Source organism: Bubalus bubalis, chromosome 23, assembly GCF_019923935.1.
Source record: "Bubalus bubalis isolate 160015118507 breed Murrah chromosome 23, NDDB_SH_1, whole genome shotgun sequence".
NCBI classification, from domain to species: domain Eukaryota; kingdom Metazoa; phylum Chordata; class Mammalia; order Artiodactyla; family Bovidae; genus Bubalus; species Bubalus bubalis.
The window spans coordinates 19987356-20009267 of record NC_059179.1 but is presented as its reverse complement, the minus strand read 5'-3'; the positions used below and the strand labels follow the sequence as shown (position 1 = coordinate 20009267).

General features: G+C 39.1%; 1 protein-coding gene across 3 annotated transcripts in view; it reads left to right on the top strand.

Moving 5' to 3' along the window:
• The window catches only part of HPSE2 (heparanase 2 (inactive)), a 727458-nt gene that overhangs the window by 461437 nt on the left and 244109 nt on the right, over positions 1 to 21912 (top strand). For all 3 annotated transcript variants that reach the window (XM_025274425.3, XM_025274427.3, XM_025274426.3), the window contains exon 6: positions 10962 to 11009. In XM_025274425.3, coding sequence (XP_025130210.1) covers positions 10962 to 11009 — 48 coding nt within the window. The remainder of the gene's footprint in view (positions 1 to 10961; positions 11010 to 21912) is intronic.

Genomic DNA, 21912 nt, shown 5'->3' with positions numbered 1-21912 from the left:
GCAGAAGAAATGGAGAGACATTAAGATAGACATGGATATCTCAGTAAGGTGGAGGTGAGAGAATAGGAGAAATTAATAGAGGATGATTCCCACCTTTTGAACAGTTAGCATACATCATTCAAGAGCCATCATGTGAAGAAAAGGGACATTTTCAAAAGAAAGATACACCAAAATGAACACATATTCATACTCAGGAAATAATATCTCTGTAGCAACAAAAAATGATTTTAAACTATATTGGGTGTGCTTCAAGTTGAAGACAGTGATCTGATCACAAGGTCCACTTTCTTCTGGTAAAACCATCCCAACTCCTTTTAAAAACTGATAAAGAACAACACTTAATAACAAACACACGAAAGAGGGATCATCTGCAGGTAAGAAGCTTTTGACAGATTTCTCTAAGACAATAAACAGATGAAAGCTTATTGACAGAATAATCAGAGTGAGGAAGTGGCAACCCAGAGAACATGGACTCTCAGAAAAGATGAGAATTTGCCTTGCAGATAGGCTCAGAGTCAAGAGAGGGTGAGGTAAGAAAGGGTGACCAAGCCAAGGGCTTAATATGAAAATCTGTCTGCAGAGGGACAGACAGATGTGGAGAAGAGGAGGCCCAGTAAACCATGCACATGGAGTTAACCTTTGGTTAGAATGACTTATGGCAGCATTTCCTTAAATATGCTCTGGAAAATACCAGTCCTGCAAAATAATAGCATTATGTGGAGGGAGGGGGAAGTAAAATTTCCATAGTCAAGTAAGTTTGAGAAATACTGAAATACAAAAATGTACTGAAACACTTCCTAGCATCTTTATTACATTAGTTTACATTGTGAATCTCCAAGAAGGGTATTTAGCATGCAGAATTTTAAAAATTTATTTGACCTTAGTCTTGTTTTCAGTGAATATCTTGAGAGACTAGTATTCCACTAATGTGTTTGGACAACGCTGACTTGGAATGTGAGCCCTGCTTTAGGTGAGAGATGGCCATAGAGAAAACAATAACAGAAGAGTTATAATTTGGAGAACTCAGAACTTGGACCACTTCGATAGCCCCATGACTGGTCTATTTGCTTCCATTCCTGTCCTCTCTAACATTCCCTGGTGGCTCAGATGGTAAAGAATCTGCCTGCAATGCAGGACTCCTGGGTTCAGTCCCTGGGTCAGAAAGAGCCCCTAAAGAATGGAATGGCAACCCACTCCAGTATTCTTGCCTGGAGAATTTCATGGACAGAAGAGCCTGGCAGGCACAGTCCATGGGGTCACAAAGAGTCGGACATGACTGAGTGACTAACCCACTGTTCTCTCCAATCTATTCACCACACAATTGCCAGAAAATCTTTTAAAAACATAATTCCCATGCTGTCAGTCATTTGATAAAGACTCTTTAATGACTATTCATTGCTCTTAGAATAAAATTGAATCTCCTTGCCATACCAACAAGGCTCTATGACAAATGATCTGGCTGCTTCTCAGCTCTTCATTCTTTTCTTCTCCATATTTCCCTTTTTCTTACCACACTCAAGCCTCACTGACCTGGCATGTGCTAAGCTTCTCTCTCTCCCTCTTTTTTTTTTCAGCAGGGTGGATAGGATGGGGTTGCACAACGTACACTCTTCTTTCTGCCTAAATTATTCTCTCAGCTTGCCACATTACTGATTTTACCTCATCCATCACAGTCCTTTCTTGAATAGCCTTGCTAAGTGATTCTCTATCAGCACACTGTTAGTTCTCATTATGGCATTCATCACAAAACTGCATATTTATTATTTGTTTCATAGAGATTATAAACTTCATGAGAGCAGGAAGTTGTCTGTTGTATTTACTAATGTATATTCAGTACTGGCAAAAAGCCTAGTATAATACTTTGTGGGTGCTCAAATTTGTTGAATGAAGAATGGAAGTTATCCTAACATTCTATAGAGTTGCTGGTAGCATATTCTAACTTGAACCTGGGTTAGAACAGAAAGCTAGACAGGGCCTTTAGCTCCCATGGAGGCCCAGAAAGCTATGGAAAGTATTCTAATTTGGGCAAAGATGATAAAAGCAGAAGAGAATTAGGAAGCAAATAATGGTCTTTTCCATCACAGTAGACCACATGATATATGCTATAAACTCAATAATCTGCAAACCAGATATAGGAAAATTGCCTTTTTCTATCCAGAATTTCTATCTTTAGTTGCATCTAATTACCAAAACTTCTATGAAGTGCCTAATGCTTATTTATAGGCTCCACTTGTACTCAAAGTGGCAAATAGACAATAGTGAAAGCAGTATGGGTGGGTAAGGATGGAAAGTTCACTATGTTCCTATACACAAGCTCTCATGACTTTTGTGGGCCCTGGGCATTTCTGACCTCATGGGTCCCTTCCTCCAGAAAAACATTAACAGCAGCTTTCTGTTTTTCTGTAGTGAGCCAGTGTAGCAGGACTGAAGACGAGGGTGGAAATAGCAGGATGGTAAAGTGCATACACTTTAGAACTAGATGAGGCCCAGATCAGCATCTAGTTAGGTTACCTTGTTGTTGTTGTTCAGTTGCTGAGTCGTGTCCTGCTCTTTGTGACCCCATGGACTGCAGCATGCCAGGCTTCCCTGTCCTTCACCATCTCCTGGAGCTTGCTCAAACTCATGTCCATTGAGTTAGTGATGCCATCCAACCATCTTGTCCTCTGTCATCCGCTTTGCCCCCTGCCTTCAATGTTTCCCAGCACCAGGGTCTTTTCTAATGAATCAGCTCTTCACATCATGTGGTCAAAGTATTGGAGCTTCAGCTGCAGCATAGCCCTTCCAATTAATATTCAGGATTGATTTTCTTTAGGATTGATTGGTTTGATCTCCTTACAGTCCAAGGGACTCTCAAGCATCTTCTCCAAAATCACAGTTCAAAAGCATTAATTATTTGGTGTTTGGCCTTCTTTATGGTCCAACTCAAGGTCACCTTGAGGAAATCTTTAGTCTCTTTAAAACCTCAGTCTCCTCACTGGTAAAATGAGGCAAATGAAATTACCTATTTCTTAGGCATGTTGTGAAGTTAAATGAGATAATGAATTTAAAGTGCTTAGTGTGGTTCCTGGAGAAGGCAATGGCACCCAACTCCAGCACTCTTGCCTGGAAAATCCCATGGATGGAGGAGCCTGGTGGGCTACGGTCCATGGGGTCGCTAAGAGTCGGACACGACTGAATGACTTCACTTCCACGCTTTGGAGAAGGAAATGGCAATCCACTCCAGTGTTCTTGCCTGGAGAATCCCAGGGACGGGGGAGCCTGGTGGGCTGCCGTCTATGGGGTGGCACAGAGTCGGATACGACTGAAGTGACTTAGCAGCAGCAGCAGCAGCATAATGAGGGTGATCACAGCTCCTGCCTGCAAACCTACTTATACCAAATTCTTGTTTGAAGTGGGAAGTTGCACAGCTGGGGACAGTTTGGTGCACAGAGAAATTATTATTAACAGTTATTCCTAATAACCTTTCTGTTTTATTTCAACTGTGAAAGAGTTATATGACTTAAACTATAAGAGGAGAAAACAATTTATTCCTCTTAGTTCATAAGAAGAGAGTTTCCATCTCTGCCTCTAGAGAGAGGCAAGGCCTCCCAGCAGCTGTTCAGTGCTAATTAACAAGGAAGCACTGGCTACTGCAAAGGTCTGCTCCCTAGCTGAGAATTATGCTAATAACATATGCTAATTATGCTAATATTATGCTAATACCTACTTCTAAACTTACTTTCTTTTCTTTTTCTGTTTTTCCTGGACAAAACTTCTTTCTTGATTAGAGAAACAGCCTAATTCCTGACTCAAGCTGAAGGTTAACAGTTATTACTGTTATGATGAAGGATGTTTCTCTCATCTTCTGTTGTCAGAGAAGTCAGATAGGGAATAGAAAGAATATTGTAGAAGGAGACTGGAGTCCTGGGTCATAGATTAAAATTTAACACATATGGTCTTGGGAAATATTCTTCTTCACTTTCTTTTTTGCATTTCTTTCCTCACTTTCCCATTCTACTTTCCCTTAGAACCTTATTTTTTTCTCTATGAATGGCCTATCCTAATAGGTGTTGGTAAGATCATTTTGTAAAAGGTGTGGCCAATAGTCGTCCTGCATTGGAAGTACCTGTAGAGCTTCTTTAAAACGCAGCATGATATTTAGTCCCGAGAAATCCCGAGTGCCCTTTACCCAGTTTCTCCCAATAGTGACCTCTTGTGAAACTATAGGATAGTATCACCCCTAGGACACTGGCATTGATACAGTAAAGAAACAGACAATTTCCATCACCACAGGAATAGCTCATGTAGCTCTTTTTTTTCATGTAGCTCTTTTACCCTGCTCATTCTTCCTGTTTCTTAAAACTTCTGCCAACACTTACTTGTTCTCTATTTTTATAATTTTGCAATTTCAAAAATGTTATGTAAATGGAATAATGTAAATACAACCTTTTAGGACTGGATTGCCACTCAGCATAATTCCCTCGATATTCAACCAGGTTGTTGTGCGTGTCAGTAATTGGTTCCTTTTCATTGCTGGTTAGTATTCCATGATGTGGGTGGACTACATTTTGTTTAACCATTCACTCACTGAAGGACATTTAGTTCTATTGTTGTTTATTATGAACAGAGCTGCTATGAGTATCTTTGTTTAAAAATGCAACATGATTCTTAGTCTCCAGCCCAGACCTACCAAACCGGAATATGTGGGGATAGGACCTAGATGTTGGCATTTGAACAGGAGATCCAGGGGAAAAATAAATCAGCATTTTATTTGTTCTAGAGCTTAATATATAATTAACCTAGTATAGCTTAATATATAATTAGCCATGGAAATGTAAATGGCTTTGGACTAAATGGAAGATGCGTGGTTTGCTATAACTCAAAATGAATAATTTCCTCACAAGCTTTTCCTAGCTTTTGTGTAGAATGGCTGTCACATGTTATTCATGTTAGTTACATAACCAAAGATTCTCTTTGTGAGCAAGGAAAAGAAGGATCAGGCTCCTACACTCTTATTGAAGTTTATAGTCATTTAGACATCCAGTTCCTCATGAAGGATTTATCCTCTTTCCTGGGAGCAAAATTCGGAAACTAGTTTTTAGGGTTACACTCTGTGGTCCAAAAGTAGAATTCAAACCCCAAAGACCATGAATAAAGATGTGCCTTATTATAAGAGGGAGCTGTGATATGCCCTGGGAGAGAAGGCTCTCAATATTTTAGATACGTCATATGTGCAGGTGGATAACAAAGGAAAGAAACTCTCCCAGATTTGGGGTCCCTTGGGGGAGGAAAGGAACTCTCACAATGTAAGGGGATATTTTGTTCTTTTCCATAGCAGCATATTTGCTCCAGTGGGAAAGATCCCTTCAACCTGCCTGAAAGGTCTACCTGGCATTAGCCAATTTCCTTAGGTAGAGGTCCCTGCCCCTTGCTTCTCTTGTCCCTTTTTGCATGACTGGATGTCAGCATGAGGGCAGACATCTTCTGTTCTCTGAAATAATCATCCAGGATTCCTGCTTTCATGATTCAGGTATGGAGACATCCAACTTTGGAAAACCCAAGATCTTCCCTTTTTGTCATTATTCACATCCTAAGTCATCTTTTACTTGTTCATTCATAGACCTAAATCTAGGGATTAGAATGGAAGTGGATGGTTGAAAATCCTTGGATAATACTGGACCCTAAATGGAATTTCACTTTCCCAGTGGTATTTCACTCCTGACAGCACTGGTCTGTGTGCATGTTATTCCACCTCTAATATTACTATTGCTGAGCATTCTGCAGCTGTGTTGAAGTTATTCATTTATGTGGTTTGGGCCAGTTTCTGAGAAACAGGCAAAACTAGGGAGCAGAGGAATCCATCAATGTTAGATTTAAACAAAGAAATTTATAATCTTTTTGGACTTGTTGTCTTGCTTATTGCCAGGATAGATATAAAAACAGAGTATGGAAATGATACAGATACACAATACATATAGAAAAATCCTAATTTTCAGAGGGGGAACATGGACTAAGAAGAAGTCACCAAAGTTAGTGGCTTTAGTGTCTATTCTGTGGAGTTTTATCTAATCAGTTTCCTTTTAAGTATTATTTCTGTGCTTGGTTTTTGTTTTTCTAGATTTTAAAAAAATCATTCAAAGGGTTCTGAAAGCAGAAAATTTGCTCAATTTTAGGTGAATTTTCTATACTTCTCAAAAAACAAAAGTGTGTTTAGTGATCCTGGTTGCTGTTGTTCGGTCGCTAAGTCATGTCCAACTCTTTGTGACCCATGGATTGCAACACACCAGGCTTCCCTGCCCTTCACTATCTCCTGGAGTTTGCTCAAATTCATGTCCATTGAGTCAGTGATGCCACCCAATAGTCTCATCCTCTGTCACCCCCTTCTTCTTCTGCCTTCATTCTTTCCTAGCATCAAGGTCTTTTCCAATGAGTTGGCGCTTTGCATCAGGTGGCCAAAGTATTGGATCTTCAGCTTTAGATCAGTCCTTCAAATGAACATTATGCTTGATTTCCTTTAGGATTAACTGGTTTGATCTCCTTTCTGTAGAAGGGACTCTCAAGAGTCTTCTCCAGCATCACAATTTGAAAGCATCAATTCTTTGGTGCTCAGCCTTCTTTATAGTCCAACTCTCATATTTGTATATGACTACCGGAAAACCACAGCTTTGAATACAGGGACCCTTGTCAGCAAAGTGATGTCTCTGCTTTTTAATATGCTGTCTAGGTTTGTTATAGCTTTTCTTCCAAGGAGCAAGTGTCTTTTAATTTCATGGCTGCAGTAACCATCTGCAGCAATTTTGGAGCCCAAGAAAATAAAATCTGTCATGTGACGAATAGATTCAAGGGATGAGATCTCTAGACAGAGTGCCTGAACAACTATGGACAGACGTTTCTAACATTGTACAGGAGGTGGTGACCAAAACCATCCCCAAGAAAAAAGTCATCCTGGTAGTAGTATTTGGAAATGCAAATTTTGTTTGACATTATTTCTGAATTAGATTCTTCTTCCTCAGAATAAGAGTAGAAATGTTCCCATGTTTTTGAAGTTGTTCTCATTACAAAAATTTTCATGTGAACAAATATTTAATAATGTTTTTCCCTCAACTTTCCTACTGCTTAAATATGCTACCAAAGTTAAAATAATAATATTGGTCTAAACATATTAAATTGTGATTGTCATATTTTTTAAATATTTATTGAAATGAAACTATATTTTAATATTTTGATTTATTTTACAAAATAAGACTTTAGGTAAGAATCTAACATTACTTTTTTTCCGAATAGTCACAAATCACATGACACCATTAAAAATATGCTTCAATTTTTCACATACTAAATTCTTTTCCATGTAATAAATTCTTATATAAAATTTTTTTAAAAATCCCCTTTTGTTCCATAGATATCCTTACTAATTCCTGATCTCTTTACTAATTCCTAAGATCTCCTGACTAACTCCTAGGAATGTTTTAATAATTGCAGGTTTTGTGAGGTATTTTAATATGTGGTAGATCAAATAAATATCCCTTTGGTATTCCAATTTTTCTTCAGAACATTCTTGGCTTCTTTCAGATTAATGTTAGAATGATTTTGCAAAGTTTCAAAAATATCTGGCGGGATTTTTTTTAATTAGAATTTCATCAAACCCATAAATTAGGTTAGGAAGAATAATTGATTTTCCCAGTCCAGGTCATGGTAGGTCTTTTCCTACACTCAATTTAAAAATATTTCTCTGTAAACTATATAGTATTACATATATGGATCCAGTGTATTTTGTATTTAATTATAGATTTTCTTTGAGTATGAGGTAGGAGTGTGGGGAGAAAACTTTTGCATTACTTTAAATGCTCCTGATGCTAATGCTAGTTTTCCTGTTCTTTTTGTAATGTAACTTTTGATAATGGAAGGTTATTTAAAGACTTAATTATCAACCTTTAGCAGAACAAACAATCCAAAGCATGTGAGGAACTCCAGATCATAGTATCATGAAAGACAAGTTTCCAGTTTCTAAGACACCAAATTTGATGTGTTCTTAATTGCCTGTCCAGAACCTTTTAGCCAGAAAGGGCATTTTACTCCTAATTTTCTTGTGAATGCATAACTGTTATCATCAGTGACCATTTGCTTCAAGTTCTTTGTGGCATTTTCAGAAGAATTGGAATACTTCAGCAACGCCAGCATTAAAGTCTATCCCTGTATTGCCCCTCTTAGGCAATGGCATTACTGCCATTAAAACTTCAGGATTCTCTCTCACACTCTGTCTTACACCCTTTCCTCACTTGAACTCACCCTTGCCAAACCCCCTTGGATGCACCAACAGTGTTTTTTCAATTGTGTCTTTTTTCATTCCCACATTTCAAAGCCTCCCATAACTCTGCAGTCATCTCCCACCAATTTGTCCACACCACTACTTTTCACCTTTACTGTAGCCAAAGTGATCTTCTTAAAACTCATGTTCGAACCTGACACTCCCTCACTTGCTTAAGCAGAGGATAAATCCAACAGGCAGGAGGAGCTAGCTGTATTTTATAATATTGTGTTGGGTGTTAATCACGCAGAGATAAACAAGACGTCAACTTGTACCAAGATGTTAAGGAATGAATAAAGGCCAGATGTGTCAGTGTCATGGACCAGTTATCTGACCAGTCTGCCAGATAACTTCCTACCTGTCCTCTGACATCCACATATCCTGGACTCCTGAGAAAAAATTCACCTTGACTCTATCTGGCTTTACTCAAGCTGTTCCTATGCCTGACCTGCTCTTCAGGACAAAATCCTACCCTTCTTTCAATATGAGATTCAATGTCTTGCGAGATACGAAGCTTTACTCAGTGCGTATCCCTCTTTTAACGCCATAGAAGGTAGAGCTAGCTACTCCCTTGACTGCTCCCCCCAGCAGTTAGTTCACAGCAGGAGTCAGCACAAAGGCACTGTAGCTTATTTGTCTCATCGTCTGTCTTCTCAGCTTTACTGTGGTTGTTGCATAGCAGAGGCTCTGACTCAGTCACCTTTCGACACTTTTGCTCCAGTACATTCCTTGCCTTACAGATAACACTGAAATGCTCAAGTCTGTGAGAGGAAGTCAACAAGCAAATGAGGTGCTGAAGCCGTTTACTTTTTTGAAAAATATAGGGTAGTGCTTTCTTAAGGCAAAAATTCAACTTATTTTTTTGCATTTTAGAGTTGTATGTACTTCTTGGCCTCAGTGAAAACAGCTTGAAAACAACATAGCATTCGGAATCAGAAAAACTGAATTTAGTTTGCATTACTATATGAATTTGAACAAGTCGCATGACCTCTATGTGACTTAGCCACCTCCACTATATTATTAAAAATATCTGCCTACCAGGGCTGTTTTGAGAGTTATGTGAAATTATACACATAGAAAGCTGAAAAAAAATTTAATGAGAAAGCACTATAAATGTCAGTGTAATTTTCATTATGGTCATTTTTGTATGTAAATAGAGATGATTTTACTTTTCAGAGATTTTAGAAATAATTTTGTAAGAGTAAAGCCCATGTAAACGCACACACACAAACACACACACACGCAGGGTTGGCCAAAGGGTTTATTTAGCTTTTCCATAACACCTTATGGAAAAACCCAAACAAACATTTTTGCCAACCCAATACTTAATGACACTTGTGTCTAAGTTTGTCTAGGCTTTCTAATTTCTGAAATATCCTGGGAAGGGGGTACTCAATTTCATTTCCCCTTCATAATTTTTGGGTTTTCCTACTTGGTCTCTGCAGCTTAGAGTGCATATGTGACAGGAATAGTATTTTGGATCCTAATCTGTTTTCCCCTCTCCCTGGACTTTTCCATTTTCCTCCTCTCTATTCAAGCAGATAGCTGATTGTGTACTTATTGGCTCAGGGGTGGGACATGAAAAGACGGAGAAGAGAATGTACAAGCCTTTCTGGCTTTTGAATTTTAAAGAAAGAATTCTGGGCATAGAACTTGAAATAGTGAGGAGAGTGGAGCTATTCTCCCAGATTCAAGCGATTTTTCTGGGCTGGAGAAAGGAGAGGAGAAGAGAAAGAGAAATCCATGGGCTCCAAAAGCAGAGACTACCTGTGTCCTGCTTCCAAAAGAAGTACTCCTAGAAGGGGTGGCATGGGTCCATAAAAAAGAGCTGTTTAGGGTGTCTAGAAATACTACTTCTCTAGCCAGTTGGGCTTCCCAGGTGGCAAGTGGTTAAGAATCTTCCTGCCAATGCAGGAGACTAAAGAGACATGGATTCGATCCCTGGATCAGGAAGATGCCCTGGAGTAGGAAACATATTCTTGCCTGGAAAATTCCATGTACAGAGGAGCCTGGCTAGCTACAGTCCATGGGATTGCGAAAGAGTCAAACACGACTGAAGGATTAAACAACAACAATGACAACATGGAATCTGTGTGGCCTTGAGTGCTTTCTTCTGGCCCAGTGTTTCTGATGGAACCTCAAAGGGCACAGGAGGGTGGCGAGTGCTAGCAAGACTTTGCTGCGTGCCTTTCAGGAAAACAGCTGAGCATGCTGATTGGGAAACTCAGTTCTCTATTTAACTGTTCCAGAAATGGTTAAATTTCTCTATAGGAAGAGAGGGTTTTCAAAGGCTGTCTTCCTTGGAAAATGTTATTGTTTATTTCTTAGTAGATCTCAAAGTCCTCAGAAAATAGAAGATGGAAAAGATAGGTGGTGATCACAGGGAAAGCAATGTGGGAGCCATCAGGCATGAGATTGGGAAAACAGGCAAAGATATAATGCTATCTTGGAGTCTTGATTTCCAGATGGTAAAGAATGTATGGAGAGCTGGAATTGTGATTGCTTTCACCTTCTGTACCTTTTAACCTTCGAAGGCTATGGATAGACCATGAGGGTGGACCCTCTCAGAAAGCACAGTTGCCCAAGAATTGGCCTGATCTATGTCTCAGCTTATTTCATCCCTGGGGATATGGCTTACTTTAAGTTGCAACATCTTTGTTTTTTCTGTTTCTTATAGATTCATGAAGGTGGCAGGAAGCACAGTGGATGCAGTTACCTGGCAACAGTAGGTATTCACCTTTTTTGCTCTTACTTATTTTCAAATGCTGTGAAATGAAAGATAAGTAGTTGTCATGAAGTTATAACTGACATTTAATAAACTATCTTTCATCCTCCAAGAAAAATAGTTAAAATTAACTCCAAAGTTATTATTATGATACATAGGCTATCATAGTAATATAATTTTATTATTTCCAAAAACAAAAACAGGGCAACATTTTGGAAAGCTCAGCTATTGTGTACACTCTTAAACTAACCTTTCATTAGTGTACAGGTTATGTGAGTCTAAGCATGCCACCCTAAGCTTTTTTGGGGGGAATAAATTTCCTTAAGAGAGTAAATAGTTTTAATTATCTAATATATCATAAGAAAATAGAAACACTTTATTATATTAATGGCAGTAGTCTTATTTAGTACCAAGAGAGTCACTAATATGAAGCAAGTAATACACACACACACACACACACACACACACACACACATATATATATATATATATATATAAAGAGAGAGAGAGCAGTTTTGAGAAAAGATCAGTGTTCTAGGGAATAAGCTTACAATGGCTTACTCAATGTTCTGGGGAGAAAGGATCAATGTTCCAGGGAATAAGCTTACCTGTTACTCGAGGGTAGCTTGACTGGTAAAGATAATTATCTGATATATAAATTTAAATTTTCTTTAAGTCCCCTTATGAAATTTGTGCTGAAATGTCCAGCATCTCATAGTGTCTCACCAATTTTATACTGGAACCCTGCCCTTCGTTTCTGTAAGAGATCTGTCACACAGCATCTTTCAAATCATCTCTCAACTAATGTGGTCCTCACAGCTCAGACACGCACTCCCATTCTGGGCCCTCAGAGCTGTCAGCCATGGCCATCTTTCTCAGTTACTCTCATCCTGCCTGCTTAGCATGTTTACTCCTTCTGTCTGTCCTTCGTTTTAAGTGGGTCACAGAATCCCTTAGGATTCATGACAGTTATGAAACAAAGAAAAGTGAATGCAATTTTATTAAGTATCCTAAAAGAATTTTTGGTTGTTGGCAATCAATAACTTTGATCATAATGAAAAATATTTTATTCTACATTTATATTCTTAGTTTCTGTAAACAAGAAGTTCCAAATATTTCCAGAAATTCTTATTCTCCTTCAGCTTGTCTTTGTGAGCCTTGGATTGAGTGGGTTTGAGGATCTTGTTATTCCTTTGCTTAAATTCCCTCAAGTTCCTTCCCTTTGCAGGTAGACCACAAGCCAGACTCTTAGACTCTCTACTCCGGCCTTTAAGGCCCTTTATGTTTGGTCAGTGCTCTCTTCTGACCCCACCCTGCCCGTACTCGTTCTGTCACAGCACTGGTGAGGTCTTTCAGTTTGTAGAGGGTTCACATGAATGTCTGCCTCAAGAACCTTGTATGTATCATTCCCTCTGCCTGGAATGTTGTTTTCTTTATTTTTTGTGTAGCTGACTCCTTCACATCTCTTAAGATTCAGCTTATGTGTCACCTCCTTCAAGAGGTCTTTCCTGATGATTCTATCTAAAATAGAACTCCTATTTAATTCTCTTTCTTTGTTTTTCCATAGTACTTACCATAACTTACAATTACTGTTTTTTTTTTCATACTGGTTTTTGTAATTTATGTGTTTTATCTTTTACCAAAATAATGCTTATTCAGTTCAACAAGTGCTTATTTGGACAATTGTTAATTGGGCATTTACTACGGGAGAAAATAACAACAAGGATAATAATAATAACAATGTGGTAGAAATTTTAATGTATATTACTACATCTGATCCTCGAAACAAGTAAATGAGATCAGGACTGTTTTTATCCCTAATTTTCTACAACTTAGAGAAAGGTGTATAAAATCCAAAGATCACAAAGAAGTGGCAGATTTTGGATTCAAAGCTGGGTCTGTCTCACTCCGTGGGCTTCTCTTAACTGTTACTGCTTTAGTAACCACTCAGTGATCCTTTACTGGAATTCTAGTTGCTATAGTTGTTTAGTTGCTTAGTCATGGCCAACTGTTGTGACCCTATGGACTGTAGCCTGCAAGACTCCTCTATCCATGGAATTTCCCAGGCAAGAATACTGGAGTGGGTTGCCATTTCCTGCTCTAGGGGATCTTCCCGACCCAGGGGTTGAACCTGAGTCTGCTACACTGGCAAGCAGGTTCTTTACCACTGAGCCAGCAGGGAAGCCCATTACATTCTAGGGTGGGGGGTGAGGGGGCAGGGAATTAAAATCCTCTTCAGGGTCTTCACCAAAAGCTATCTGGATAATGTAGCATAAAGACTAAAGAATGAAGACTTTATAGTATTTAAGAAGTAATGAGATCAGTGTACAAAAGTTAGTGGATAAGAATGTAGGGCTTGTTCAATTATCATGGCTGACAGGGAGGGATCAGAGATATTTTTTCTCCCCTACTCAAGTACTTTCCAAGTACAAATGCAGTGAAGTGAGCAAAGTATTTTTTTAAAGGAAAAATAATTTTTTTGCAAATACAGTTTATTAGCTATTTAAAAAAAATATTGGCCATCTCTCAAGATAAATGTCGTGTATTTGTAGCTACTCTAAAAATACCCCCAAAGAAGGCATGGGATTGCATTTCTTTTGGCTCTAGGATCAACACTCATTTGGGGACAACAAGTATTACTTTGTCTCTGCCATTTATTCCTTACAGCCATAATCTTCAGTCAAGACTTGGGATAGTTACAGAACAATTCTAAGAAATTCTGGCTAGAAGGACTCAGTGAAAATTAAAGCCAAATGTCATGTTTCTCTAACTCTGAGTATGCTGAGGTGAAAATTTCTTAATAAGGTAAAGTAAATCAAGAGTCATCGTCAGGAAAAATAGGAGCATAGAATTTGTTGATATACATCTGTCTATCGGTAGCCAAAGGTACTGAGATATTGAGCTTGGAGCCTGAACAACCAGAACTCTGAGTCTGAAGTCATAAATAAATAAGTCTATATAGTTAGACTATTTTGATTTGGACTTTCCTGCTCTTGGATTTACACAACTTGATGATTTGTTCTGCCCACCAACCCATGCCAAAAACCCATAAAAATTTAGTGAGATGAAGTTCGGATTACAGGAATGGTGGAATAGCTTATATCAAATATCAATGATAAATCTGGACAACAAATACCAATAAATAAATAAATACACACACACCCAGAAGAGAGATCAAAGAGCTAGAGGAAGTTATTCAATCCCTGAAAGAAGTGAATGACACTGGTGAGATCTGTGGTTACTTAAGAATCCATACAGTATGAGACGGCTTTAAACTCAAAATAAATACATGGTCATATTGGCTTGAGATGTTGGAAAAAAGAGTCAAAAGGTAGAAATCTCATAAGGAAGAAGCTATGGGGCAACATACCAAATATGCATATCAACTTCATTTCAAATCTTTGCCTAATCTCTGAACTGTATATATATAAGGGAGACTCCAAGGAGCTTGGTAGAAAACAACAGCTGGGAGTCTGAAAATGTTGAACAGAAATTTCAGCTGCTGTCTGTCACATGAGGGACAGAGATTAAAATTTGAATCTCACAAGTTTAGAAGGGCCTGATAAACAGCTCGTGCTTTCCAGTGAAAACTAAAAGACTTACGCCCAGGAGTAAAGTCTGTGTCCCAGGTCTAAGGATTTGCCTTAAGTCTAATGTGTAACCAACATGTGTAATATAAATTGTTAGAGTCACCCTAACAAATTCTAAACTGCAGCTGCCACAAGACCAGCTATTCATCCAACTGCCTACCCAGATCCCAAACTAACACTCTTCTATCTCTACAGCATATCATCCACACTTTCCAATATACAATTTACAATTTAAAAATTACTAGGAATGCAAAGAAACAGAAAAATGTGGCCCATGGCCAAGAATGAACAGTAACTAGAAACCCTGAGATGACCCAGATAATAGAATTAGCTGGCAAGGATTTTAAAGAAGCAATTGCAAATATATTCAAATAATTAAGAGAAAACGTCCATCTTGAGTAAACATAAAGGGAAATATTGGCAGTAACATGGAAACAGTATATATGTAAAAGTACCAAATTAAATTATTAAAGAAAAACAGAATAATAACTGAAATGATGGGAATTCCCTGATGGTCCAGTGGTTAGGACTCCACGTTTCCAATGCAAGGGGCATGGGTTTGATCCTTGGTCAGGGAACTAAGTTCCTACAAGCCATGCAGCGTGGCCAATATAACTGAAATGAAAGACTCTCTGGGTGGGTTTGCTAAAAGATGAGAAAATACAGAAGAAAGGGTTAGTGAACTTGTGTATAGATCATTTGAAATTATATAATTTAAGAACAGAGAAAATATTGGAAGAAAATTATCAAAGTTTCAGCAGGCTCATTGCCAATATCAAGTAACAACTATGCAGTTAGAATCCAGAGGACAAGAGAGAGAGAGTGGGGCATAAAACCTTTAAGAAGCCAAAGCTGAACTTCTCTCAAATTTGGTGAAAAACATTAACTTATAGAACCAAGAAGCTAGGCAAGCCCTAAGAAGGATAAATACAAGGAAAATCACACTTGGACATAATAATTAAATTGTTGAGAACAAAAGGATGGAGAAAATCTCCAAAGTATTCAGACAAAAATGACAGCATAGAGAACAAAGACACAAATGATGGCTAACTTGACATCAGAAACAATGGAGGACAGAAAACTGCGGGACTACATCTTTTAAAAAGTGCCAAAGAAAAGGTCAAGCTAGAATTCTCTGTCTGAAAAAATATTCTTTTAAAATGAAGATGAAACAAAGATGTTTTTGGCAAACAAAAGTCAACCAGACCTGTGCTACAAGAAATACTATAATAAAGGAAGTTCTTCAGACAGCATCAACATGAAAGTTGGATCTCAAAAAATAGTGAAATGCCTTGGAATGTATAAATTTATAGATACATATTTTTTCTCTTAATTTATTTAAAAAGCCTGACTCATGCAAAATATAACATTGTAGTATGGGGATTATAACATACATAGATGTGAAAATCAGTCAGTCAGTCAGTTCAGTCGCTCAGTCCTGTCTGACTCTGCGACCCTATGAACCGCAGCACGCCAGGCCTCCCTGTCCATCACCAACTCCCGGAGTTCACTCAGACTCACGTCCATCGAGTCAGTGATGCCATCCAGCCATCTCATCCTCTGTCATCCCCTTCTCCTCCTGCCCCCAATCCCTCCCAGCATCAGAGTCTTTTCCAATGAGTCAACTCTTTGCATGAGGTGGCCAAAGTATTGGAGTTTCAGCTTCAGCATCAGTCCTTCCAAAGAACACCCAGGACTGATCTCCTTTAGGATGGACTGGTTGGATCTCCTTGCAGTCCAAGGGACTCTCAAGAGTCTTCCCCAACACCACAGTTCAAAAGCATCAATTCTTCGGCACTCAGCCTTCTTCACAGTCCAACTCTCACATCCATACATGACCACAGGAAAAACCATAGCCTTGACTAGACAGACCTTTGTTGGCAATGGCAATAATACCACAAAAGATGATGAACGCTGCTGCTGCTAAGTCGCTTCAGTCGTGTCCGACTCTGTGCGACCCCATAGATGGCAGCCCACTAGGCTCCTCTGTCCCTGGGATTCTCCAGGCAAGAACACTGGAGTGGGTTGCCATTTCCAGAGGCTGTAAATGGAGTTATACTGTTGCAGATTTTTTTAATGTGAAGTAATACAGTGTTTAAGAAGACTGTGAAATTTTATTTCTAGAATTAAAGTTTCAGATAGAATTAAAGTTGCTGACCTAAACTATGGAGGTTATCTTGGATTGTCCAGATGGACCCAAGAATGACTATTAGAATGAAAGAGGCAGTAAGAAAAGAGGAGGCATAGGAAGATTTAACCACAGAAAAGAAAGTCAGAGTGATATGATGTGAGAATTATTTGATTGCTATTGTTGCTTTTGAAGACGGAAGAAGTGGGTCATGAGCTAAGGAATGTGGGCAGCCTCTGGAAGTTGGAAAAGTCAAGGAAATGGATTCTTCCCTAGCACTTCCAGAAGGAATGCAACCTTCCCAACACTTGGATTTTAACCCAGTGAGATCCATGTTAGTTTCTAACCTACAGAAAGGAAAGTGAAAGTTGCTTAGTCGTGTCTGACTCTTTGGAATTCTCCAGGCTAGAATACTCGAGTGGGTAGCCGTTCCTTTCTCTGGGGGATCTTCTCAGCCCAGGGATGGAACCCAGGTATCCCATGTTGTAGGCGGATTCTGTACCAGCTGAGCCACCAGGCAAGCCCAACCTACAGAACTGTAAAATAATAAATTTGAATTGTTTTAAGCCATTGCTTGTGATAATTTGTTTAGAACAGCAATGGAAAACTAACACAATACCTAATAACAGAGTTTCAAAATATCCCATGAAAAAACTAAAAGAACAAAAGGAGAGAAATTGATAAATCTCTTGTTACAGTTGGGGATTTAAAAGCATCTCTTTCAGTAATTAATAGGACAACTCGATTAAAATAAAAACAGGAAGGATAAAGAAGATTGAGTAACATCATCATTAAGCTTGACCTAGGTGCCCAATACGCTACTGGAGATGAGTGGAGAAATAACTCCAGAAAGAATGAGGGGGTGGAGCCAAAGCAAAAACCATACCCAGCTGTGGATGTGACTGGTGATAGAAGCAAGTTCCGATGCTGTAAAGAGCAATATTGCATGGGAACCTGGAATGTCAGGTCCATGAATCAAGGCAAATTGGAAGTGGTCAAACAAGAGATGGCAAGAGTGAATATCGACATTCTAGGAATCAGTGAACTGAAATGGACTGGAATGGGTGAATTTAACTCAGATGACCATTATATCTACTACTGCGGGCAGGAACCCCTCAGAAGAAATGGAGTGGCCATCATGGTCAACAAAAGAGTCTGAAATGCAGTACTTGGATGCAATCTCAAAAACGACAGAATGATCTCTGTTCATTTCCAAGGCAAACCATTCAATATCACAGTAATCCAAGTCTGTGCCCCAACCAGTAATGCTGAAGAAGCTGAAGTTGAACAGTTCTATGAAGACCTACAAGACCTTTTAGAACTAACACCCAAAACAGATGTCCTTTTCATTATAGGGGACTGGAATGCAAAAGTAGGAAGTCAAGAAACACCTGGAGTACCAGGCAAATTTGGCCTTGGAATACGGAATGAAGCAGGGCAAAGACTAATAGAGTTTTGCCAAGAAAATGCACTGGTCATAACAAACACCCTCTTCCAACAACACAAGAGAAGACTCTACACATGGACATCACCAGATGGTCAACACCGAAATCAGATTGATTATATTCTTTGCAGCCAAAGATGGAGAAGCTCTATACAGTCAGCAAAAACAAGACCAGGAGCTGACTGTGGCTCAGACCATGAACTTCTTATTGCCAAATTCAGACTTAATTGAAGAAAGTAGGGAAAACCACTAGACCATTCAGGTATGACCTAAATCAAATCCCTTATGATTATACAGTGGAAGTGAGAAATAGATTTAAGGGCCTAGATCTGATAGATTGGAGAAGGCAATGGCAAGCCACTCCAGTACTCTTGCCTAGAAAATCCCATGGATGGAGGAGCCTGGTGGGCTACAGTCCATGGGGTCGCCACCAGTCGGTTGCGTCTGAGCGACTTCACTTTCACTTTTCACTTTCATGTAAAGGAGAAGGAAATGGCAACCTACTCCAGTGTTCTTGCCTGGAGAATCCCAGGGACGGCAGAGCCTGGTGGGCTGCTGTCTATGGGGTCGCACAGAGTCAGACACGACTGAAGCGACTTAGCAGTAGCAGTAGCAGCAGCAGCAACAGATCTAATAGATAGAGTGCCTGATGAACTATGGAATGAGGTTCATGACATTGTACAGGAGACAGGGATCAAGACCATTCCCATAGAAAAGAAATGCAAAAAAGCAAAATGGCTGTCTGGGGAGGCCTTACAAATAGCTGTGAAAAGAAGAGAAGCAAAAAGCAAAGGAGAAAAGGAAAGTTATAAGCATCTGAATGCAGAGTTCCAAAGAATAACAAGAAGAAATAAGAAAGCCTTCTTCAGCGATCAATGCAAAGGAATAGAGGAAAACAACAGAATGGGAAAGACTAGGGATCTCTTCAAGAAAATCAGAGATACCAAAGGAACATTTCATGCAAAGATGAGCTTGATAAAGGACAGAAATGGTATGGACCTAACAGAAGCAGAAGATATTAAGAAGAGATGGCAAGAATACACAGAAGAACTGTACAAAAAAGATCTTCACCACCCAGATAATCACTATGGTATGATAACTGACCTAGAGCCAGACATCCTTGAATGTGAAGTCAAGTGGGCCTTAGAAAGCATCACTACCAACAAAGCTAGTGGAGGTGATGGAATTCCAGTTGAGCTATTCCAAATCCTGAAAGATGATGCTGTGAAAGTGCTGCACTCAATATGCCAGCAAATTTGGAAAACTCAGCAGTGGCCACAGCACTGGAAAAGGTCAGTTTTCATTCCCATCCCAAAGAAAGGCAATGCCAAAGAATGCTCAAACTACCACACAATTGCACTCATCTCACACGCTAGTAAAGTAATGCCCAAAATTCTCCAAGCCAGGCTTCAGCAATATGTGAACCATGAACTTCCTGATGTTCAAGCTGGTTTTAGAAAAGGCAGAGGAACCAGAGATCAAATTGCCAACATCCACTGGATCATAGAAAAAGCAAGAGAGTTCCAGAAAAACATCTATTTCTGCTTTATTGACTATGCCAAAGCCTTTGACTGTGTGGATCACAATAAATTGTGGAAAATTCTGAAAGAGATGGGAATACCAGACCACCTGATCTGCCTCTTGAGAAATCTGTATGCAGGTCAGGAAGCAACAGTTAGAATTGGACATGGAACCACAGACTGGTTCCAAATAGGAAAAGGAGTACATCAAGGCTGTATATTGTCACCCTGTTTATTTAACTTATATGCAGAGTACATCATGAGAAACACTGGACTGGAAGAAGCACAAGCTGGAATCAAGATTGCCGGGAGAAATATCAATAATCTCAGATATGCAGATGACACCACCCTTATGGCAGAAAGTGAAGAGGAACTCAAAAGTCTCTTGATGAAAGTGAAAGAGGAGAGTGAAAAAGTTGGCTTAAAGCTCAACGTTCAGAAAACAAAGATCATGGCATCTGGTCCCACCACTTCATGGGAAATAGATGAGGAAACAGTGGAAACAGTGTCAGACTTTATTTTTCTGGGCTCCAAAATCACTACAGATGGTGACTGCAGCCATGAAATTAAAAGACGCTTACTCCTTGGAAGGAAAGTTATGACCAACCTAGATAGCATGTTCAAAAGCAGAGACATTACTTTGCCAACAAAGGTTCGTCTAGTCAAGGCTGTGGTTTTTCCTGTGGTCATGTATGGATGTGAGAGTTGGACTGTGAAAAAGGCTGAGCGCCGAAGAATTGATGCTTTTGAACTGTGGTGTTGGAGAAGACTCTTGAGAGTCCCTTGGACTGCAAGGAGATCCAACCAGTCCATTCTGAAGGAGATCAGCCCTGGGATTTCTTTGGAAGGAATGATGCTAAAGCTGAAACTCCAGTACTTTGGCCACCTCATGCCAAAGGTGCAAAATTTCCAGTGAGTTGACTCACTGGAAAAGACTCTGATGCTGGGAGGGATTGGGGGCAGGAGGAGAAGGGGATGACAGAGGATGAGATGGCTGGATGGCATCACTGACTCGATGGACGTGAGTCTGAGTGAACTCCGGGAGTTGGTGATGGACAGGGAGGCCTGACATGCTGCGATTCATGGGGTCGCAAAGAGTCAGACACGACAGAGCAACTGATCTGATCTGATCTGATCTGAACTGACAGTTGTGGGCTGCATTTGAATGTACATATTTTTCCAGTGCACATGGAACATTCAACAAAATAGATCATATATGCTCATCTGTAAAAACAAGTCTCAATAAATTTGAAAGGATTGAAATCATGCACAAGTTTTTAATTGAAATATAATTGATTTATAATATATATTAATTTCAGTTATACAGCAAAGTGATTCAGTTATATATTTTTTCTAATTATTTTTTATTATGGATTATTACAGAATGCTAAATACAGTTCCCTGTATTATATAGTATATTTTTGTTGCTTATCTATTTTATATATAATGGTGTGTATCTGTGAATCCTATATTCCTAATTTATCCCTCCCCCACTTTCCTCTCTGGTAACCATAAGTTTGTTTTCTATGTATGTCTGTGAGACTGTTTCTGTTTTGTAAATTCATTTGTATTATTTTTTAGATTCCACATATGATATATCATATAATATTTGTTTTTCTCTGCCTGACTTTACCCAGTATGATAATCTATAAGTCTACTCATGTTGCTTCAAATGACAATATTTCACCACACTTCATCCTTTTTATGGCTGAGTGATATTTCATGGTGTGCGTGTGTGATACACACACACATCCTCTTTATCCAGTCACCTGTTGATGGACCTTTAGGTTGCTTCCATGTCTTGTCTATTGTAAATAGTACAACTATGGACATTGGGGTTCATGTATCTCTTCATATTAGAATGTTCATCCTTTCTGGATACATGCCCAGGACTGGGATTGCGGAATCATATGGTAACTCTATTTTTAGTTTTTTAAGGAGACTGCCTACTGTTTTCCATAGTGATTGTACCAATTTACATTCCCACCAACAATGTAGGAGTGTTCCCTTTTCTCCACACCCTTTCTGGCATTTATTATTTACAGACTTTTTTGATGATGGCTGTTCTGACCATTGTGAGGTCATGCCTCATTGTAGTTTTGATTTGCATTTCTCTAATAATTAGCAATGTTGATCATCTTCTCATGTGCCTGTTTTGATGACAAAGAAATTAAGTTAGATATCAGTAATAAAAATATCTATAAAACACCAAAATACTTTG